At 34.8% G+C, this 24763-nt stretch overlaps 1 protein-coding gene across 2 annotated transcripts in view; it reads right to left on the bottom strand.

Annotated features, from left to right (window-relative positions):
* Positions 1–256: 256 nt before the first annotated feature.
* The window catches only part of CA1 (carbonic anhydrase 1), a 48670-nt gene continuing 24163 nt past the window's right edge, over positions 257–24763 (bottom strand). The window contains exons 1-7 of one of the 2 annotated variants that reach the window (XM_055091165.1): positions 12307–12400; positions 11606–11803; positions 10148–10266; positions 7525–7620; positions 6728–6790; positions 3334–3489; positions 257–714 (exon numbers count right to left, since the gene is read on the bottom strand). In XM_055091165.1, the coding sequence (XP_054947140.1) occupies positions 598–714; positions 3334–3489; positions 6728–6790; positions 7525–7620; positions 10148–10266; positions 11606–11803; positions 12307–12343 (786 nt within the window). In that variant the 5' untranslated portion in view covers positions 12344–12400 and the 3' untranslated portion in view covers positions 257–597. Of the gene's footprint in view, positions 715–3333; positions 3490–6727; positions 6791–7524; positions 7621–10147; positions 10267–11605; positions 11804–12306; positions 12401–24763 lie in introns of those variants that run through there. The other variant, XM_007117496.4, reaches the window with a different exon arrangement.

Genomic DNA, 24763 nt, shown 5'->3' with positions numbered 1-24763 from the left:
AAATATATCATTTTTATCACAGAGTACACAAATGGTAGCAACGTTGGCTCAGCATAATAATATTAAATCTATTGTTATCCTAGCTTCTTTGTCTTCAAGAGTAAGCAAGTGAATTCTCAACATTTCATCTCAAGCTACTCTTAGGTTATTACATTTGAAGCAAAATAATGTTGCAAATAAAGCATTTAAAATTCTTGAATGTAAATGGGGTAGAAACCTAATGCCTTTTAAAAATAGAGTACATAATAGACAAGAGGAAAGGGATACAATTATTTTATTAGTTCAATTAAAATGAATAAAATGGAAAGATACAAATCACTAAGAAATTAAGTACAAATCACTAAGAAATTAATTGTGTTATAAAGAATTCAACAAAATAGACTTGAATTTAAGCACAAGTTTTGTAAACTTACAGATTACTATTTGAGTTAAGCATTAAGAATAAAAATTAAAGCTTTTTAGTTCTGCAGATTAAATTTGAAAGTAGGCTGTCTTGCTAGTATTAAAATAAACTTGTTTCTTAAAACTTGCTTTATTGGATTATATCAGAAGCAGAGCTGTGTTCCTTGAGGGAGGATAAGTTTCTTCCTGGGCCCATCAGAATGAAGCTTTCACTGTTCTGCCCTTCAGAGGTTGGGGTGGTCGGTTGTTGTGATTAATGCGGACTTCTTTATCACCTTCGACATTTGATAGAAGACTGCGGAACTGTGCCAGCTTGGAGGGAGGATAAAATATTTAAAGAGTCAAAAGCTATTAAAGTTACACACAACACTTTTCTTTTTTTTTTTTAACACTTTTCTTCTAGTATAATTGATGCACTGATATTTAGAAAATCAGGTTGAAGATTGCAATGGTTTCACAGATGGGAAGGGAGGAAGCCAAAAATTCCTTCACATTTCTTTGCACTAGGCATTTGGCTTAAATTATCGATGATTGACTGGATTAGAATACCAGCTTTCTCACTCTTGGGTAAGAGACTTATCTGCTTGGTGCCTCAGTTTCCATATAGTACTGTTTCATTGCATTGTTGTGAAGACTAAATGGGTCAATACATGTAAAGTTCTTAGAATGGTGTTTGGCATATGGCATATGCTCAAGAAGTGTTAATTACAATAGGTTACACCGCCTGCCCTAAAGGTCTGTTATGAGAATTGACTGACAAAACGTACATAAGTAACCTAATAAAAGTAGTTGCTCAATCATTGGTAGTTACTATTTTCATAATTATAAATAATAATGAATGAGATATTTTGTTGAATTATTTAAGAGCTTAAGTTTCAAAAAAGAACAAAAACTCATGTCAGCCACCAAAATATGCCACTTGAGAGTCACAATTCCCTAAAGTCTTAATAGTACTTCTAGTGCCAGTTTTTTCTTGTTTTTGAAACTCTTAGGAAGATATTTAATAAAGTTGGATTTTTCCTTATTAAGGTGAAAAGAATAACAAGAGTTCTGAATCTCATATATTTTTCTACATTAAATTTAAAAAGTGTTTATAAATACACTTTTATTTTCAATTATTCAATAGACCTTATGTCACAAATAAATCTTTTTCAGTTGTACGGGAAAATGAACTCTTCAAAATCTAATTGAAATAATAATTTCCCCCAATAATACTATGAATTGAAATGGTATTCCTGCTTTGCAATTCTAATGCTCACTCATTCCCCTTTGATTCTCTACCTGTTCTGAGCTGATACTGATGTTTTCCTTAAGGATGATCCAGATTACACTCTCATAAAGAGGAGGATGAGTCAGAGAGCCAAGGTAGGTCCAGTAATCCCGGGATGAAGGAAGGAGAACAGAGGGGTCAAAATTTGTGAATGGGGCTTTTTTGCCCTGAAAGAAAAAGAAAAGTAATATATTATTATATCATGATATAAACTATTTGGTTCATTACATATATGACATATATGTTATATTATTTGGTAGATAGATCTTAGCTAAGACTTTAATCAATTTTTCTACTATATAGTATTTCATGACTGATATGTTTGTGGATATAAACAATGAAAGTAATAGAAGACTGAAAATATGCTACACTGGAATTTTGACTGAGCAATCTGCCTCCTTCTTCATTTGGTTGAAGATAAGCAAAGTTTCAAAATTATTTTATAATCTGTATTCTTTAAAAAGATATTTAATTTCCAGTATAAAACATTTATTGCTTCTCTAGGAATGATACCATATACTGTTCCAGTGGTAAAGGTATTTATTTACATGTATATTGGTATGTTTTATCTTCATTCTATTTATTCTTATTTTCTTTTCTGATTGGTTATATTGGTGTATAGAAAATGAATTGATATTTGTATGCTAATATTTTATGTAGTCAACTTTTTTAAACTTGTGTATTAATTCTGTTTTTTACCTGTTTGATTTGTATTTTCCAGGTGGATGTCAATGGTCATACACACAACACTTTTCTTTTTTTTTTTTAACACTTTTCTTCTAGTATAATTGATGCACTGATATTTAGAAAATCAGGTTGAAGATTGCAATGGTTTCACAGATGGGAAGGGAGGAAGCCAAAAATTCCTTCACATTTCTTTGCACTAGGCATTTGGCTTAAATTATCGATGATTGACTGGATTAGAATACCAGCTTTCTCACTCTTGGGTAAGAGACTTATCTGCTTGGTGCCTCAGTTTCCATATAGTACTGTTTCATTGCATTGTTGTGAAGACTAAATGGGTCAATACATGTAAAGTTCTTAGAATGGTGTTTGGCATATGGCATATGCTCAAGAAGTGTTAATTACAATAGGTTACACCGCCTGCCCTAAAGGTCTGTTATGAGAATTGACTGACAAAACGTACATAAGTAACCTAATAAAAGTAGTTGCTCAATCATTGGTAGTTACTATTTTCATAATTATAAATAATAATGAATGAGATATTTTGTTGAATTATTTAAGAGCTTAAGTTTCAAAAAAGAACAAAAACTCATGTCAGCCACCAAAATATGCCACTTGAGAGTCACAATTCCCTAAAGTCTTAATAGTACTTCTAGTGCCAGTTTTTTCTTGTTTTTGAAACTCTTAGGAAGATATTTAATAAAGTTGGATTTTTCCTTATTAAGGTGAAAAGAATAACAAGAGTTCTGAATCTCATATATTTTTCTACATTAAATTTAAAAAGTGTTTATAAATACACTTTTATTTTCAATTATTCAATAGACCTTATGTCACAAATAAATCTTTTTCAGTTGTACGGGAAAATGAACTCTTCAAAATCTAATTGAAATAATAATTTCCCCCAATAATACTATGAATTGAAATGGTATTCCTGCTTTGCAATTCTAATGCTCACTCATTCCCCTTTGATTCTCTACCTGTTCTGAGCTGATACTGATGTTTTCCTTAAGGATGATCCAGATTACACTCTCATAAAGAGGAGGATGAGTCAGAGAGCCAAGGTAGGTCCAGTAATCCCGGGATGAAGGAAGGAGAACAGAGGGGTCAAAATTTGTGAATGGGGCTTTTTTGCCCTGAAAGAAAAAGAAAAGTAATATATTATTATATCATGATATAAACTATTTGGTTCATTACATATATGACATATATGTTATATTATTTGGTAGATAGATCTTAGCTAAGACTTTAATCAATTTTTCTACTATATAGTATTTCATGACTGATATGTTTGTGGATATAAACAATGAAAGTAATAGAAGACTGAAAATATGCTACACTGGAATTTTGACTGAGCAATCTGCCTCCTTCTTCATTTGGTTGAAGATAAGCAAAGTTTCAAAATTATTTTATAATCTGTATTCTTTAAAAAGATATTTAATTTCCAGTATAAAACATTTATTGCTTCTCTAGGAATGATACCATATACTGTTCCAGTGGTAAAGGTATTTATTTACATGTATATTGGTATGTTTTATCTTCATTCTATTTATTCTTATTTTCTTTTCTGATTGGTTATATTGGTGTATAGAAAATGAATTGATATTTGTATGCTAATATTTTATGTAGTCAACTTTTTTAAACTTGTGTATTAATTCTGTTTTTTACCTGTTTGATTTGTATTTTCCAGGTGGATGTCAATGGTCATATCCTCTGCACTTGAGGATAGATTTGTCTTTGTTTCCCTAATATTTATCCAAATATGTACTCTTATTTCTTTCCTTTCTTTATTACATTGATTAGGACATTCATTGTAATGGTCAGTTGTGGTGGTCACAGTTGACACCCTGGTCTTGTTCTTGATTGAAACTGAAAGGCTTCAAATAGTTCACTACTAAGTATGATGTTTGACCCCAGTTGGTATGTGATATTCTTTCTTAAGTTCAATAAGTTTTCAGAGACTTTTCTTTCTTTTTTTTTTTATCTTCAGGAATTGGCATTGAATTTTTATCAAATGCTTTTCAAGCATCTAACAAGTTTGTAATAGGGTTTTTCATCTTTAATTTGTTACTGTAATGACTTATATTGGAAGATAGTCTAATATCAAACCATCCTTGCATTTCAGGGATAAAGCCTACTAGTTTGGAAGCATTATTCTTTTAATATACTGTTGAATATGATTTGCTGTAATCGATTTTAATAATTCTTTTAGCTATATTCCTAAGAAAGATTAGCCTATGATTTCCTTTTTGTGGTGTTCTTACCCAGTTTGGGTATTAGGTTTCATTTAATTAAATCAAAATAAAGTTTTCTGTCCCCTCATCTGAGCAGTTTAGTTAACAGTGACATGATTGTTTCTTAAAAGTTGTGTAACACTTCCTCATAAAGTGGTCTGGGCCTAGAGTTTTCTTTTACTAGACACATTATTGAAACTGAAAGGCTTCAAATAGTTCACTACTAAGTATGATGTTTGACCCCAGTTGGTATGTGATATTCTTTCTTAAGTTCAATAAGTTTTCAGAGACTTTTCTTTCTTTTTTTTTTATCTTCAGGAATTGGCATTGAATTTTTATCAAATGCTTTTCAAGCATCTAACAAGTTTGTAATAGGGTTTTTCATCTTTAATTTGTTACTGTAATGACTTATATTGGAAGATAGTCTAATATCAAACCATCCTTGCATTTCAGGGATAAAGCCTACTAGTTTGGAAGCATTATTCTTTTAATATACTGTTGAATATGATTTGCTGTAATCGATTTTAATAATTCTTTTAGCTATATTCCTAAGAAAGATTAGCCTATGATTTCCTTTTTGTGGTGTTCTTACCTAGTTTGGGTATTAGGTTTCATTTAATTAAATCAAAATAAAGTTTTCTGTCCCCTCATCTGAGCAGTTTAGTTAACAGTGACATGATTGTTTCTTAAAAGTTGTGTAACACTTCCTCATAAAGTGGTCTGGGCCTAGAGTTTTCTTTTACTAGACACATTTTTTACTATTTTTTCAATTTCTTTTTAGATTCTTGACCTGTTTAGGCTTTCAACATATTTTGAGTCAGTTTCTCTGCATTTTCCTAGAAATTCATTTTCCTAGAAATTCATCCTTTTAATCTAAATTTTCAAATTTACTGGTATAGTAAATCTACTATATAGTAAATATATAGTATAGTATAGTATAGTATAGTATAGTATAGTATAGTATAACACTATACCAGTAAATTTACAAATTTACTGGTATAGTGTTATACACCTTGTTGAACAACGTGGGGGTTAGGAGTGCTGACCCCCTGCACAGTCAAAAATCCACGTATAACTTTATGGTCATTCCTCATAACCACAGTTGTGCATCAGCAGATTCAATTAAGTGCCAACTTTGTAGTGTTATAGCATGTATTTATCAAAAAAAAAATCCATGAATAAGTGGACCTGTGCAGTTCAAACCCATGTTGTTTAAGGGTCAAGTGTACAAATTTTTCGTTTAAAACGTTTTACCACATCTTTAATTATGATGCAATTCCTTATTTCTAATAATTTTTCTGTATGTGTACCTTTTTTTCCATCTTCAAACTTGCCAAAAGTGTGTTTTTTGGTTGTTTTTTTCCAAAGAATCAACTTTTCATTTTATTAATAAAATTTTACCTTGTATATATTCATTTTCTTTCTTATTTTATTAATGTTTTGCTTCATCTTCATTAATTATTTCCTTCTATTTTCTTTTCATATATTATTTTTTATATTCCTGAGTTGAGTGCTTATTTATCTTCAGACTTTCCACTTTATAATATATCCATTTGAAGATTAATTTTTTTATACTGAACATGAACTAGATTTATTTTAATAAAAATACCATGAAAGAAAATGACATATCTCTGACATATGATTTAACTAATTACTGTTAAAACAGTAAAGCTAAGGTTAAATATATCAGAAAGTCCATCTTTTTTTTTTTAAGCTGACAGGGGGAATCATGGTTATCAGACACTGCATATTAAAGGGATTTTAAAACAATACCCTTAACTTCTGTTTTTTGTATTGATAAAAAATAAAGATATCTTTCTCCATGATGTTAAAAAATTCACATTTTAGTTGGTTATAGTTTTTAAACAAATTTGAATAGGTATGAAACCTAGTCTTCTACAGGCTTCATCCTGCCGAAATAGATGACCAATAACTATGAAAAACAAAACTAAAATAAAACAAATATCTGAGTCAGAGACCTTCTCAGAAGCAAGGAACATCTAAGTAGTATCTTGATTTTCAGATTGGTAGTTTTTGCTTCGGCCTTCCTACTCCTCATATCAAATATGCAATTAAATGACTTCTGTAGTTCTGTGGATTCTTGTTCTCTGATTTAAACTAACTTAATTCATCTATTTACCTTAGTTTTAACTGCTTTTAGGGCATCAAGTACTTTCTGCAGGTTTGGGTTGGCCTGACCCACCTGGAGATTTAAAAAAATAAAGTGTGAGATAAAAATTGTTATCAAGTCAAATCCTATTTAGTTAATTTTTTTCAATTAAAAACAGTAACTGAAGAAAAAATATGCAAGTCAAAATAAAGGAATTTAGCAAAATTGTAATACAAAAACAAACCTCTTACTTTTTATTAATTATAATTAGTAATATTAATGGCATGTTGTAAGTGTTCAATAAAGGTTAACTAGAATCACTATAATTCCAAAAGTTAGTCACCCAAATATACCCACTTTAATAATAGCTTCCCTATAGAACTTTTCAGGGACTCTCCTACAGAGGATGTGAACAAATCTTTCACTTTAAATATCAATTGAACTTTCTTTATGGGACAAAAATCCTCTTAATATATATTTCTAATGAAATATTAAACTGATAAACTCCTGACTCTATGAGGTAGAAAGTTTAGAAGAAAGGGACTTTGGAAGAGCTGAAAAATAAAAAAATTAGCCTCACCTTCAACACCTTCCCATTTCATCTCTAACTGAAATTTATTTCTCTCTTCAAGTGGGAAAAGCCAAGAGAAACCAAACTAACAATATGCTAGGGAACTGTTTGTTCACCTGTGGTCAGTCATTAGTAGAAGGGGAAGCTTCCAAAATCAAAAGAATGACTCAAATATTATTTTGCCTTATTTCATCCTATTTTGAGGTCTGATTGGTAAGAAATAGTTTTAACAGAGCTCTGTAACTCTATAACTTACCTTCACCAAAACACCAATAATTGCCAAACCATCAGTCTGTGAGGCAGCTTCAGCAAAGCTGGAGTACTTCGCAGAATTCCAGTGAACTATATGAAGCTAAAAATGACAATGTGGTTGAGTAGTTATTTATACCACTGTGAAGGTAAAAAGTTAGACATTAACTTGTTAATATGTAAAGATATATCTTGGCTTTGATAGATAAAACTTTTGTGACCCTTCATCCAGGGCATGGAAAGGGCTATGTTCTCACTCTTAAGAAGAGTTATCTGTGTGTTGAACAGAGTGGGCAAGTTGCAAATACTGGAACCAGTAAGTAAAATTTCTTTTCTCACAATATCATAACTATTCAATATTACTCCTTTAAAAAAAAATCTTTGGTATAAGAAGATCAGAAATTCTGGCTAACTAGTTTGGGGACAAAAACTTAATTTTCTCTCACTTGAGGTACTTAGTAATTTTATGAGAAGGGGTTCCTGAAGTATCTGGAGTCTTGGCCAAGCACAGATTCTCTTGAGCATATCCAGACACCTCTCAAGCCAACATCTCCAGCCTAACCTCTCTGTGGAACTCTAGACTTGTATATCCAAGTATGTGTGTTATGTCTTCTTGATACTTTCTTGACATCTCCACATGGATGTTTAATATGAATCTCAAACTTAATATGGCCAAACTAGAATTCTTGATTTCCTCCTTGCCAGACCTGTTTCATTTTCCCTTCTTAGGAAAAGGCACCACCTTCCATCTAATTGCTCAACCAAAAAATACAACAGTTGTCATTAATTTCTTACTTTTCTCCACTTATCAACATCCATCTTTCAGCACATCTCATAGATTATATCCCTTCACTTGGTTCACAACTTTGAGTCTTTGCATTAGCTGCTGATTTTCTCTGGGGGGTCCTTCCCCATAATCTTTCAACAGCAGGATTTTGACTTGAATTAAGGCTGAACTCAAATGCCAGTTCTGAAAGAATCCTTTTCTGACCACCCAATGTAAAGTGATCATCTGGTCACTTGTATCATTCGAAATCAAACCAATTCTCTCCATGTCATGTATCCCTTCCCTTCCCTTCCTTTCCCTTCCTTTCCCTTCCCTTCCCTTCCCTTCTCTTCCCTCCCCTCCTTTGCCCTCTCTTCCCCTTCCCTCCCCGCCCCTCCCCTCTTCCCCTCTTCTTTGTCTCTTCTCTCTCTTTCTCCCCACCTCTCCCTCTCTCCTGCTCTCCCTTCCATCCTCTATCCCACCATCTGTCATATGTTGAACTTTGTGGCTAAGTGCCTGTCATCTCTACCCTGGATTAATTTTATTTTTCTCAAATTAGATGAATCACCAGTTTGTATTTCTTAAATACAACCAAATATCCTCCCCCAAAGATGCTACTAATACTAATTTAGGCTTTCAGCCCATTTGATTTTAGTCCACATTCAATTTTATGAAGGAGAAATAGGAAAAAAAAAATTTAATGGATTTCTGCAACATTGAAAGTTATTAGCCTGGCTTTACAATGTAACATAAAGTAAGTTATATTTGTATACTATTCCCCAATCCTCTATTAAAATGAAAAATGCATAACCCTGTACCTAACAATCCCCCTTATGAAAATCTGCCCTACATACTTGCTTTCACTAGGGTGTAAGATATATGTACAGGTGTATTTATTGCAGCATTTCTTTTTTTTGGTAAAAGCAAAAAACCCAACAGAACAAAAGGAAAGGCATTGTAATTGTCCATATGTAGGGCTCAGCTAATAAATTCTAACATATGCATACACTGAAATATTGTACAGACAGTAAAAAAAGAGGTGCAATTAAACCTACAGACTTGAAAAAATGATCATGATAAACTGGTAAGTGAAAAAAAAGCATGTTGGAAAACTATATATATTATGAACTCATTTTATAAAAGTAAAATAAAAAAGCCAACCAGTCTATATTGGTACAAATGTATTGTATATTCATACATATGAAGAGCAAAAGTTCTTTGTTTTCAGTCTTCCATACCCTCTGTTGACAGTTTGATATAAATGTTCTTTAGTTTTCCATGGATATACAGACAGAATGTCTTGAATTGGATCACAAACTTCCATGTGGAGGAGAATCAAGAGGCCAGAGGGTAGTGGCCTGCAGCCATGGAACCTCAAACCCTCATCTAGAGTATGCTACTCTGTGATGACTCCTGTGATTAAACTTGCACTCTTAGTAGAGTCTTACTGAAGTGTTCCAGCCTAGCTACACCTATGCTACTGGTGTGTCCAAACTTGAACATTTAAATAAAAAGAGAATGATGGTGTGTTCCATTTGGGGGTCGGAGCTTTAAAAGGAGAGCAGCATTTCCCCTTGAGGCTAGGCTGACCTCAAGATAAGTTTTCAAGGCATTCTGAAATGAAAGAGTATTCTGGGGCTCATGAGTCTGACTCCAAGTTCACCTGCCTCTTTCACATGAAAAATTTCCCTCTACTGCCGAACACAGTGTGTCTGTATTTGATTTTAATGGAGCCTGGGAGTGCCTTTCAGGGACCAGAATGCTCATTCCTTTGGAGCCATTATAATGGTGTCTTATGTTATAAGGGAGCTGCTTCTGGGAGGACTCTCAGTGTAGTTCTCGCTCACTCGCTAAGCTACCTTACCTCTGCAGAATATTTGACTCCATCCACTAAGTGCTCAGAACCATAGTCATCTTTGACACCCCAGTGAAAATGGAACTGACGGAGCCTATAGCTTTCAGAGAGAGGACCACCTTTCAGCACTAGAAGAAAAAGGAAACTACTGTTAGTGTTACAATCATAAGCTCCAGCTTATCTTTGCATTTAATATAAACTAACATTAAATTGGATTGAGTAGAAATGAAAACAAACAGTAGTGCCAAAGTTTCCATCTTGTTGGTTTTTTTCCCCACATCGACAATGATGGTCTTCATATGTGTGGTGCACTCTAAGATAGTGCATGAATTATATATAATTCTCAGCACATGAGCTGTAATTTTACCTTTTTCTGCCTTCAAGAAAGCATATTGGAAAATGAGTGAATTATATGATTACAGGGCTTTCCTTGAATCTGCTTTAATTTGCAAGTTCATTCATTCATTCTTTTAACAAAGACAGTAGTGGGCAGTATGCATCAAGATCTTTAGTAATTTATTTTTAGTAACAAATTACTCAACATATACCTTGTAACTGATCAGGACACAAGAGGGTATCTTGACAGCTTTGTTGAGAATCCCTAGGCAGGGACCAAAAGAATGTTCCAGTAGAACAGTACGGTCACTTTTAAAATTCTCACATTGAATGACCGTGTTTCTTTAGAGAGTCTATCCAACCATATGATTAATAAAACACACATAATACCAGACCTAATCCTAACAATGGACATAGCTGCAAGGTGTCTAAAATTTAGGCTCAGAGGCTTGTAGGAAAGTGCTAAAACAAATTTTGCCTTTTGTCAGTAGAGTTGTTTTATGGAATTGTCATTTAATAAATTATTCAGTAAACAGTTTTGAAAATTTTACTATGTGCTAGATTCTGGGGTATGAAGATAATTCGGTCACTACGGCCTAGTAAGGAGAGGGGAATATAGACAAGTATACTTATGCACAGAATTGTTCCATTCAAGATACACACAAGACCATTTTCTTACTGGCACTTCACAGTTATGGAGCCATTTTTCTGGTCACACAAATAAATATATTCTTCACCTCTGTTTTTCTTCCCTACTAGACTCCTCCACCCTCATCTCGATTAGAAAATATTTGCTTTTTCAGTTTTTATATTCATGATGGTTCATAGACCTTTTTGAAAGGCTACTGTTTATTCAGAGGGTGTGAAGTGAGCAAAAAGACATTGGAAACAAGAAGAAATGGAATAGTGTCCCTGAAAAGGAGAAGGACTGAAAAAAGACAGATCTGGGAGTCCCCAAAATCATCTTTACCACTTGTAAATTTTCTAGATATTCAAGATTCATCACCAGATTCCAACAACGTTACACATGTGCACAAAAGACTGCAGATGGTCGTTTGTGTTTCTTAAAGCCCTAATATTTTAATTTCCCCAGTAAAGTCGAAGAAAAATTAGAAGGGTCTTTTGGCTCACCTGATCGATTATCATTGTCCTCAAAGTTTACATGGAAGGAATGTCCCACGTTGACGATTTCTTTGGCTGTGTCTGGACTGTAGGAGACACTGATAGGTTTGAGAGAGGCATCGTGTTTAGTTTCACTGGTTTTGATGTCGATGGGAGATTGTTTATTTCCATTTGCGATGGGGTAGAGCTTGCCCCACTGTTCGGGACCTACCAGGACAAACATATGCTTACAATCAAAACTTGATCAAATGCTCAAATCCAAGTTTTAGGAATATAACTTTGTTTATTAGATTAGGATTTACTGAGGATCTTAAATGATACTCAGTTTAACTTAATGGAAATTCAATGTTTGAGAAAGCCCCTTTTCTATGCTATACTATAAAATAGTGTATTTATCAATGCAAATAATATGCTCATAATCTATGGGATCAAGACTATACATATTTTACTGTTATAGCAATAGATTTCTAATATACACATATGGAGAGAGAGACAGAGGGAGAGAGAGGAAGAGAGACAGAATGCATTTTGTAGACAACAATGACCCAAAGGACAACTGCTAAGAATACATGCAAAGTTATTATAATTCAAAGTCAGGCAAACCAAACCATTAATCTATGACTACATAGGTATTTTAAGTGCTCAATATCTCTTTTATTGGAAAAGGGAAGAAGCTGTTATTTGATCTACATGAACAGTAGAATGCTTACCATTTTCGCCATCATATCCCCAGTCAGGACTTGCCATGATCTTCTACTTAGTTTTCTTTTTCTGAAAACAAAGATAATACCTGAAATACCTAACTGCAACTGAATGTGCAGTAGACAACTGAAACCACAATTTGTGGGTTTTTATAGAACCGTCTCTGCCCTTAATAGGTTACTATTTCATCATCTCTACCTATCAGGAAGTATATGCATGTAAAAAAAAAAAGATATTGTAAAAGAAGCCCACAAGGGTAAGGTCAGTTCCAATTGTTTTATTTTCTTATATTGTAAAAGAGAAATATAGAAATCTTAGCTTTTATAAAACCAAGCGCTGTTTCTCTCATGTTAGTGGAAGATATGGCTGAGTATTATCATATATGATTCTTTGAATTTCTAACTGAAAATGACTGTGCACTTGAGATTTCCAATTTTTACCCTTGCTGGACACTTAAGCAATACTAGCAACAGTAATTTAGTAAGAAGAATAATTTGCGTGTTTACAGGCTGATCAGAACAAGCATCATGATGTTAATTTAAAATCAGGTAACAGAATCACTAATTATTTGTAATATATATTATTCATAATGGTACATTTCAAAGACACACATGATGAGAATAAAGTCCTTTATTTATTTATTTATTTATTTATTTATTTGCGGTACGCGGGCCTCTCACTGTTGTGGCCTCTCCCGTTGCAAAGCACAGGCTCCGGACGCGCAGGCTCAGTGGCCATGGCTCACGGGCCCAGCCGCTCCGCGGCATGTGGGATCTTCCCGGACCCGGGCACGAACCTGTATCCCCTGCATCGGCAGGCAGACTCTCCACCACTACGCCACCAGGGAAGCCCAAAGTCCTTCATTTTTAAAGGAGCTGTGATTCATAAATGGAGAAGATTTTCTTAATATTGAAATTAAATATGGTCCAATATTTATTTTACACATCAAATACAGGTCTACTGGAATAGAAGGCTTTCTTCTGTATAGTTCTATACAATTTATAGAGCACTTTCATATTATTTTATTTTACCATCACCACTACACTCATAAATCCTATACAGTGAGAATTATCATCTTGTAGCTGAGAGATGTTGAGGGTCTTCACCACACCTAGCAAGAAGCCAAGAAGCCAAGACTTCAGCCCCCAAGTCCAGTTGTTTTCTTTACTACACCTCTGCTGAATGCCACAGTGGGAGCTATGAGGTGGATGATCCCTAATTCTCTTTCTGTGCCCACAATTCTCTTAAGTCTAATTTAAGCTTGGACCAAGGTGAGACTTGCCACCTGTTGAGTGATGAGAAGATCTACAGGACTTTTCAAGGAGGCAAAGAAAACCAATTAGTATGTGTCAGACTGGCTAGGTCCATATTTCCAAAGTTCTAAATGTGCTCAGAGGAAACACAATCTGAAAAAATAAGCTTCCATAGTAATGACTGATTTCCATGCCTTGGTAGTCATACTTCCTTTCACACTCTGGAATTGTCTGAGCTACCTAGGCTTTCTGAAATAAGTGAATCTGGCACAATTTTTAGCAAGGGTGACCAGAGGAACATTGTCCCTTTTGGCTAATGATAGCCAACTAGCTCAGATGCAGATGGACTATGTATGGCTCATGAACAAAGTTGGAAGAAGCCCAAACTTCCATTCCACACTTTAGTAGGCAGAAGAAACTATTACTTAAAAGGGAACTTTTTTTAAAGGTACCATTTATTAATGGTCCAGTATTGCTCAAATGCTAGGCTAAACAGTTTATATGCAGTAATTCATTTAATTCTCACAATAACCAAATTAGGCATTAAAATGTGTATTCCACATAAGAGGAAATTGAAGACAATTCCTCAGGGTTATGCAAAGCTTGTAAGTGGCTGCTTATATCTTACAAGCCGAGGGTTTAAACTTAGATCTGTCTAACTCCAAAACTTGTACTCTTTCTTAACCTTCCACTGTCAACAGATGCCCATTGACATCAACTTGATTCTGTTTTCTGGAGGATTGGATTGGTTAATCTGGTCTGGTCTGGCTTAAGATGACCAGTAGTCAGACTTGACCCTTGGGCTACTTCATTCTAGACCCAGAGTCTCAGGTTGGCCAGAAGCTCATGGAGTGATAAGAACAGGCAACTCTTTGCCAGATAAGTTGCCTCCTAATTGCTACTTTGTTAAAAGTAACTTTAAATCAAACTACTATATTAATCAACCTATTTGTAAAAAAGGACAACTTCCTTTTCATTACATGATTGCGTGATAATTCATCACATGAATATTTTAACATACATATGAAATTGTATTTTATTTAAAGTTTTAAGCAATAAATTACCTTGAACCCTAACCATTATGACCCTTTATTCCATTATGTACCCAGGGTGTGTTTGTGTACAGCTACGAGCAGAAAACTATATAGAGAAAGGATGTAAAATTTAATGAACACCTGTGGTTTAAGTCCTAACACTCCTCCCATTTACTTTTATCCCTCTTTCTCTGCTTACAAACTTTGCCTCTTTCAGCTTAATATCTATACTAAGTCCAATATGTCTCACTTTGTGTTCTCTTTACTTTCACCTGTAGTCTCCTCACAGTATACTTTTCTAGGCCTGTAATCTTTGGACTGCTTTTGCATACCAAGGAGTTCAGTCTACACAGCTTCTGCTCTTCTAATTTAAACAGTTTTGGGGAAGGAGGGAGATGCAAGAGGGAAGAGATATGGGAACATATGTATATGTATAACTGATTCACTTTGTTGTAAAGGAGAAACTAACACACTATTGTAAAACAGTTATACTCCAACAAAGATGTTAAAAAAAATAAAAAATAAATAAACAGTTTATTCCCTAAAGCCGTCAAGTATATAAACGCATATTGAGGAAGGCTTTTTTTTTTCCCTGTTAGAATATTCCAAATAAATCTGTATGTACATGAAATTGAATCAGGAGCAAGTAGGCTGATGGAAAAAACTATAGTTTTTAAAAAAGTAATGTAAAACTACATAAATAATTTTGATAGAGAATTGGTTAACTGGTAACTCTTAGAAGTATCAAGTTATATGTCAATAATATGGAAAAAAACAATTGTAGTACTTTAAATAGAGATTTTTAAATGTTGAAAGAATGAGGTGCAGAATGTTTAATTTTAATAATTACATTGGTTTAATTTGCAAATTTGATGAAAATGTATTAATGGGCTGAGTGTAGAAGTGAAAGAAAGATTTCTTCCTTTACCTATGAAATAGAATTTTAGAGGCCAAATATTTACTGAAAAAAAATTTAAAGATAAAATGTTGATATTATCTTACCTTTAAACCATATGCCATAATTTTATCTCTTGACCTTCTTTCACAGTACATAAAATTCTTGCAACAAACACACAAGCAAAAAGAATTATGAAAAGTGATCTATTATTATTAAGGAGAGCTATTTCACTGTGCACTCATCTAGGGGTACTGGAGTAGGCTAGAAAAGACTATTGTTCATTGAATAATTACCATCTGTCAGATCCTTTAAAATAATGACTTAATTAAGTTCTCACAGTAGACCTAAGGGTTAGGTTAGTCTCACCCCACTTTTAAAGAGAAATAACAGAGGCTCAGAAAATTCAAGGAAAAGAGTCAGGATTTGAATCCATTTCTGGTTACCTCTAAAACCCATAAGTGCATCCTCTTCTCTATTTTATTACACCACCCTTTTAACAGGCTGTCTATAAAACATTTGCTTTAAAGTTACTTAATAGGACTTCCCTGGCAGTCCACTGGTTGGGACTCTGCACTCCCAATGCAGGGGCTGAGGGTTCAGTCCCTGGTTGGGGAACTAAGATCCCACATGGGCCTGTGGCAAATAAAATAAATACATACATACATAAATACACAAATACATAAAGTTACTTAATAGCTTATTACATTTATTTATTGGGTAACATCAACTAACTTTGTTGAAGATTTTTTAGTGCCCTGAAATGTTTTCAAAAAAACAGAGACATATTCTTAGTGTTTTACAAAATTTGAAAACCATGTTTAGCTAATTTTAAATTACATTTAACATTTGTTATTTGAATTTTTTTTCTCCTAATCTCTTAAATGAACATTTTCCTCTGATTCCTACTTCAGTCTTTTAAAACTGAAAGCATGAACTCTTATGAAGGCAAGTAAATTATGATGAGTTTCAAATTTAAATTTATAATTAAAAAATAATTCTTCGGTATGGAAGGAACTAGGAATGTGAAAGAGTGCTGTGTCTAACTATGGTAGAGATCTGCTAAATGCCACTGAAAAGAAATTCCAAAAGGCAATACAGTTCTATAATCCTTAGCATTCCATAAGGATAGGTGGCTTCCCTGGGACCCATATTTTCCCTAAAATAAGAAAATATACATAGTGAAACTCAAGTGTCATGTTTATTAAATTTGGCATAACTCTCGCTTTGCTCCCTAATTTCCCTGCTTCTCCAGAATTGATATTGTTTAGGGTGACAAGAGAAAGCTTATTTCTAGTGGAGAAGTGGGCATGGAAAATGGTTATATTATCTTGTACATTTCTGCAGTAAGACAATTGGAAATTCTGCTGAATCAGATTAAATGGCAGGATAGTTTATCTGGATTTCACAGCTATTATTTCTTCCAAACTGGTCTTTCTCTTCACTTGTAACAAGATGTCTTACCAACTTTATTCTTCCTAGTGGATGTCTTTATCTCCATCCATACCAAGCTTGTTCCCATTTTAGGACTTTTGCACTTGCTGTCCCCTCTGTCTGGATGCCTCTGTATCCAGATCTTTACACAGGCTCAAATTTCACCTCCTCAGAGACAAGTTTCCTGAAGTCTAAATTTAATATACCCCCTGCTTCTCAATTCAGTCTGTCTTCTTTCTTTCATAGCATTTGTTGCATCCTGAAATTATTAAATTTTTTTGCATCCTGAAATTCATTTGTTTACTTGCTTAATATCTATAACCATCTCTATAATGACACCTGGATAATGATGGAACATTTTATTTTTTTAAATCACCACATGGAAAACAGTGGTGTTCAATAAATACTTTAAAGAGAACAATTAAGTGGTCATTTTAAACTTCAATTATTGTATTTCTATAAAGACTTAGAAGAAAAAACACTCATCAGGGACTGCACCCACCCAAACGTATTGGTCTGAACTCAGGGGAGTGTGAATGAGTTTTGCTGGAGGTGAACTCATGTCCGTATTTGGAACTAAGGAAAAAGAGCCTTTCCTCTCTCAGTTGTATTAATGGAGGAATGAAGTGACCCTTCTGTGTCTGTCAGTCATTGCTGGGAGAGTGAGAACGTTGGTCTTTATAAGTGTCAACTTTTTTGACACTTTGTAAGTATCAAAACTTAACTCTTGAAATGTGGTTTGAACTTTCGACATAGAAATTTCACAGATTCATAACGCATGGATTTTATTACTGTAATAAAAGAAAAACTTTCAACCTTATATTTCCTGCCTTGGAACATTTTATTTTTGAAGGCAGTTTTAAAATTCACTAATGAATATTTTTTATTAACCTAGTCAACTCTATATAGGTAACTATTTTAATCCACAGCATAGAGGCATTCAATTTCTTACAATTTCTTGCTTTTGAAAACATTACATTTTAAATATACCTAGTTGATTGTCATACATATTGAAATTATTGGTTGGAATGATATATACTGAATACACTGAAAATATAGGCTGTGCACTTTAAAAAATTATTTATTTAAAAAATTTTTTGGATTTTATTTAATTTATTTTTTGTATACAGCAGGTTCTTATGGCTTGTGCACTTTTAAGCTAATTGTTAGGAGTCTCTTCTACTGGACGAATGGTAACTTGTGCGGATTAATTGTACCATCTTTATATTTATTTTTAAAACAGACAAAATAATATTTGTCTCAGCTCCTGTAAATGTTTAGGGAATTGATGAGCTCCTCTATAACAGATGGCATAATTAAGCAATATTTTTCATCTCAAAAGAAAATAACATGCATAATCCTTAATAAACCTTAAAATACTGCACAAATGTAAATGATTAACTTCAGCTTCAAAAAAAAAGTTTGATTTTAACTCTCAGGTAAATACATAATATAAATACATGAAATAAAATAAAATAGTTCGAGTGATTGCATGTGGCCTGAAATTCAAACAATTGAGTAAAAGACATATGCTTGCCACAGATTAAACTAAATCCCACATGTAAACATGAAAGGAGATAAGTTCTCAAATGTAAATATTAAGGGAGGTGAAGGTCAGTCACATCAGTCACCTTATCTTAAGATGTTTCATGCAACCTTTGTTGGGGTCCATCTACTTAAAAGTTATCTGAAGATTTAAAAACATTTTCTACTGACTCCCCCAAATAATTCTGTTAGCTCTCAAACCCTTTGGTCAAAGACTAGATTTCTAAAACACATTTGCAACTGAATATGTCTTCTCTTAATCCCGTGTTTCTTAATGTATAATCTGTAGATCACCTGCCTCAGATTCACATATATGTGAATTAAAATGCACATGCATGTCTCATCCACTCCCTTACTTTTGTGAGATGACCTGATGCAATTTAGATTGCTAACATATATCAAGCTCTGCTGGTAAATATTGGTAGCCTTTTTAGACGTATCTGGGGGCTATAGGAATCTGCCTTCACAATCTAATTACTAAAGATATGTTTCAATGAAAGCAAGTCTCTGATCGAACCCCCTCCATTGTACATTCATTAGTAGCAAATTGGCACAAAATAGTCATGTGACTTGCCTGCAGTTTCAGGAGGGCTTGCTGCAAGTGAGGCTCACCACCCAGCACCTTGAATGAAGGACTCACTTCAAACACGCTTTGATGATATCAGGACTGGCAATCTTTGTTGTTGGTTCAGGCAGCTGGGTCCACTGGGGCCCAGTGGGGCCTAGACTTACATACTACATCAGTGGCATTCAAGTGTTGTACTTGTCCACTCATATATCTTGTTTATGTAAGAACTATGGATCTAGCAAATTTTCTCTAGTCACTTATTACTCCTGATACCACTAATTTCATGAGCACAAAATTATTTCTAACATCCTATATAGTAAATAACAAACCTTTCAGTGTTGAGTTAGCTGTAGATATGGTAAGTAGTCACCTCTGAAGATCTTAGGTCCTGATAAGGATGCTATTACGCATTCCTATTAAGCATTAGATTATATTAACAAACACATTATTAATACTGAAGTAACACCTACTGAATAAAAATATCTTCACAGGAGGCCTGAGAATCTGTTTTAACGAACATTCCAAGGTGACATTTTAAAACACATTTGGACATTTTTACAAACACTCTTTTAAGAAGAATGTCATTTTCCTCACATGCCTTCCTCTTTTAAGAAGAATACCAAATATTAGCAGCCACTTGAAAAAAATATTTACTGTTTTTCTAGTTTTTATCCTCATAAGATTTTAAAAATCCTTTAATGCTTTTACTAGTACCTGACTCCAGAGGAGAAAATCTTTTTTTCATTCATTTTTTTTTTGATGCTTTTTTATATGTTGGGTCAATGTGCTAACAACAGGGTGGTGATGTGCTCTGCAGGGGTGTTTGAATCAAATGCTCAAGTCAGATACATGGTTAAGTGAAGACAAGCATAATAACCAAATGCCTTTTAGTAGTGGAAATATCCATGGCTGCATGCAAGAGGTTGCCATTTTAATTCTCTCTTAACTGATTCCTGTCCTAGTAGGGCTACCAAAGAAAAACGGCAAGACCACTAATTGAAATACCAGTTTTCAGAATGACTCAGAGTGCACAGAAGAAGTACATTACAGAGAACCCCCTTTACTGATATTAAAAGAGTGATTCACTTTGTTATAAAGCAGAAACTAACACACCATTGTAAAGCAATTATACTCCAATAAAGATGTTAAAAAAAAATAGTGAACATGGACACCTAATGCAGATGAAGCCATAGCTACAATGCTCCTTTGGTCTCTAAAGACTTTCTTTAGAGTCACAGCTATTTTCAGGTGTTAGCATTAACTAAAATTTGTCTGTCTAACCTAATTTCTCTGAGTCATTCTATTTCTTTATTGTGAAGCAGGTTAATGATCATACTCACCTTGAAGGTTTTGCTTTTTTATGAGGATTAGAGATAAAGACACATAGCAGATGCACAGTAAAAGATAACTATTATATTTTTACTGAGTGTACTACTAATAATGGAAAACTGCGTGGGATGTGGTTAATTTGGATGGGAGAGTTAAATGACCCTGAGAGTTGAGGACACAGGTCTGTGTCAGAACTTTCAAGACTTTGACTGATGAAGTATATTAGCTAATCAGCCTTAAAACCATGGGACATAATCCTCCCTAGGGTTTTTGTTTTTGTTTTTTTTTTCTAAGAAATGGGTAAGAAATAAATGGAATGATTATAGATGCTTTTCAAGAAAGAAACTCTTTCTTCTAGAACAGGCCCATAGAAAGGGGCTTTTACTCACTGTAATTTTACTCACATGATCTTACTTATAACTTTTAAGAAGATTGTGAGATGAGTAGAACAAATGTTAGTATACCTCTTTCAAAATGAAGAAAGAGGCTTTCACAGATGAGAAAGTTAAGCTACTTACCCAAAGTCAGATGTAAGTGTTAGAACAGTGTCTTCAAGCTCTGTATCAAGCATCCTTTCCAGTGACAAATTATAAAATCAAACTAAAAATAGTGTTTCTTTCATCACTTTGTACTACTTATTAAAAAAGAGTTCAGTGATATGGTTAGTTATTACCTCCCAAACAGTCTTTGTATTTTCCTTAAAATAGACTTCTTAATGTCAACATAGACAGGGTTTGGTTTTTTGTCCATGGGAGGGGTCAGGGTGCTATACGGGCCATCATCTTTCTTGAATGATGGCTGCTGTGGGTTTTTGCATCTCCACAGCCAGGCTGTCCAGGCCCACAGAGCTATCACACATCCTTCTTGATGTTCTTTCAGTGTCTACCCTTCTAACATTTCTGTAGAGAAACCAAGCTACACATGATTTCAACTCCCTGGTTGCAGTGTAGCTCGTCAACATATATCTCCACATTTCCACAAAAATCTACTTTATTTCTTCTAGTCCTAGGGTGAAGGATCAGAGCACAGGATGGAACATAATAGATCCTCCTCCCTTATATTTCTAGGGCTGGAGGAAGAAAAAGTAAATTTATATTAGATTCCCTACAACAAGATTTCAAAAACTCTCGCTGTTCTTTTAGCTAAAGTCTAAATAGCAAGATTTTAATGAAAGTCCTTCCAGATCCTGTCTGCTGCAAACAGATTACTTGTGTAATTTAGTTGCTAAAGGCCATATGTCTTATTCTGACTTTTCTCTGCTTTTCTTTAAATTTTTAAAAACGTTGCTCTAGGCAAATGAGAGCTACCTAAATATATAACTTATACTTAGCTGATCTCAAAGATAGACTTGGCTACAAATAAGTGAAGAATATTAAGAACTCTTGAAGATCTCTGATAAAATATAACTCTTCCTTTAGCACTGACTCACATAGTGAGAGTGCACAGGGTCTTTTCCTGTAGTTTCTTAGGACTCCTTTCTGGAATCAGAAAACTTTGGAGAGGCTACTTGGACAACAGTTCTCAACTGTGACTTGAAAGGCCTTGGGTTTCCAAACTTCAGGGTTGAGAGTGAAAAGGTGTTGACTGTGTTCCCTTACACCTCACTTATCTGGCCTGTGGTGGAGTTCCTTTATATGCAATAGTTAGGTAGTTCAGTAACAATCCGAAGTCCTTTAAGACTGTCCCAGACTGTGCCTTTAACTACTTGGTAAAGTTCCACACAACCTTTGTGCAACTGCCTGAGGATTACAAAATGAGGCAATGACATGTAGGTTAGTGCCTTAGTTTTCCATCATCATCCAGGAGGCAGCCAGAACCAGTATGGTGAGAAAGAACTCCAGGAAAAACACTTCCCCAGGTTCATGTCAGTAATGCTTTTAAAATGGAGACCCACAGAGTCCAAAAGACTCCTTAAGGGACTTAGTGGCTAAGAATGAAGCTCCAGTTAGAATGAAGTTTATGGTCATAAGCTAGGAAGTTCTAGCATAAACTTCCTAGAATAAATAGGCCTGATTTTATGCAGTGATTTGATCTGGGGAAGATGAATTCCTGGCAATGTTATCAGTTCCTCCTGTTGGTAATTTCTGGGGGTGCTAGCTAGCTGGGTTTACATTTGACGTTCTTACAACGTGGTCTTTTGTTGCTCCTGTTGCAGGCTCCAAGAGTTCTCAGAGATCCCCCTCAGAGTTGGACAGTATTCAACTGTGCGGTTGCTTGCAGCTGGCACCAGCTGTTGCTACAGTTTTCAATCCTAATTTTGTTTTTTGGTTAATATTGTGTTTCTAGTCCTCCCCCAACTTCTGATACTACAAATATAGTGCCAAGTTGTTTGCTGGTGAGCATGATATTATTAGTAAAGGCCAGTGGCTCCTTTCAAAGGAGCATGAACTATTAACATAAAATCACTCCTGGAAATAAGGCTGACTGTGCCATTTATTTTGGTTACTACATTTTTAAAAGAATCATTCTAAGTTTAAAATAAGAGGTGGCAAATAAAACTTTGCTTAAGGATTCAAGTCATTAAAACATAAAGTTGGAGTGGTGAGGAAGAAAGGAAATCATCATTTAGCAGCCGTTAAATATCATAAAGCTTGAAGAAAAGATAGGGTGACTTTTATTAGATCAAATATTAGCAGCAATGTTCTGGCATGATGAACATGCCTTCTGTATGAGATGAGTATGACATCCACTCAAAAAACTGGCCAGTGGGGACAGAAACGCCAACCATAATAGATGTGACCTTTCAGTGCCTTGGCCATTGGCATTGCGTGAGGGTAATCCTAGATCACCCATTTTTCCATTTGGATGTAGCTGAGACTGACGGGGCAGGTGTCCTGCCTAAACCAACTGATTTACGATCTGCTTTCATTCTCCTTCCTACTTGCCTCTTCCAAAGTGAGCTTGAAAATCCAATTCTTTCCACTACCACTTCAGAGAACCTAGAGGTAAGGTAGCGATATAATATTTTTGTTACAGGTAAGGCTGCTTGAGCCAATGCAAAGATTGATGATAAATGCATGCACCTGAAAAAATATTTAAATCTATTAAATTTAGTAGGATTGAAATGCAGCTACTCACCGAAGACTTGAATTGCAGTGTCTAGAGAAAGCTAAATTGAGTACAACTTAATCCCCTTATCATAATATGAACAAAGCATAAGACAAATGGTACCACAGCAGTCGGGCACCACAACTTATGGTTGTCGAAATGAGCTATGGATTGATTTCATGACTCACAATTACTCACACACTTCCATTAAGGTCACCAGCCTGCCTCCTTAATCATCAGGGCTGCCCCCAGATCATTCAACCCAACTCCAGGCAATGGACAGTGAAAGTTTTTTGGGATTTCGGTGATCCATCACTCCTTAGGGTATAAAATTGGGCTGGACAGCACTGCATGTGGGAGGGGAGAGAATCACATTCACTACATGTTACAAGTAACACTTACAGATTCCTGCGCCTCTCTGATTTGTCCTCAGGAGGAAAAGTGCTTAAAACCAGTCCAGAAAGGATGTCATAGCTCCATTCTGGAGTAAACATGTGTGAACCTGTCTTTTCTGGAAGTTTAACTCTGCTTTTAGTGCCTGGCTTGAATGTCAAACCTACACTTGTACGCCCAGGTTCACTTCTATCCGATGCCATCCAGAGAAGCTTTGCTCTCTGGACCTCCCACCTGGACTCTGACCTTGCCTTTGTCTGGGTCTGGCCATCACAGATGGACTGCTGCCTGCTTCAGGACCCATGTGCCTTCTCTGCCCATCCCCTGCCTGCCAGCTTAGCCCAGCTTCTCATCCAGAATCCTCTTATTCTATCCTGTTCTGTGACCATTAGTTGAATTCAGGCTCAGATAACCACTTAGACCAGAGGCTGAGAGTACTTGCTAGAGAAGAATACTGTCCGGGGACATAAGCGACTGAGGGATAGTGCAGCCCGGCATGAGCCAAAAACAAAGGCCTGTGTGTGCTCTTCAGTGGTCAAAAATGTGTGGAAAAACATCTGGCCTAAATGGGAAAAAGGTGAAAGCAAGAAGAACATGAGCCATTTATTATGTGCCACACTAATGACTAACGCCAGGCCGTGCACTTGTAACTCAGCTGACTTGGGTAACATTTGTGTCTTGAGTCTCTCACACATTGTGAAAAATCATTCATGGATATATTTATTTATGACTTTAATTTTTTGAATGGATAATAAGTTCATTTTGTTCTAAACTTATGAAAGGGTACAAAATAAAAAAATCTCCCTCCCATCATCCCAGAGAGAAACAAAGCTATCTATTTTGCTCATACTCTTCTAGTTGATGCATATACATGAAAATAACTGCATATATTTTCTCTTTCAAAAAATACAGATAGTATTCTCGGTATACTTTTTTGGCCCTCACATTTCCCCCTTAACATGTTAT

The sequence above is a fragment of the Physeter macrocephalus genome, chromosome 15, assembly GCF_002837175.3.
Source record: "Physeter macrocephalus isolate SW-GA chromosome 15, ASM283717v5, whole genome shotgun sequence".
NCBI lineage: Eukaryota > Metazoa > Chordata > Mammalia > Artiodactyla > Physeteridae > Physeter > Physeter macrocephalus.
This window is presented reverse-complemented; position numbering and strand designations above follow the sequence as displayed.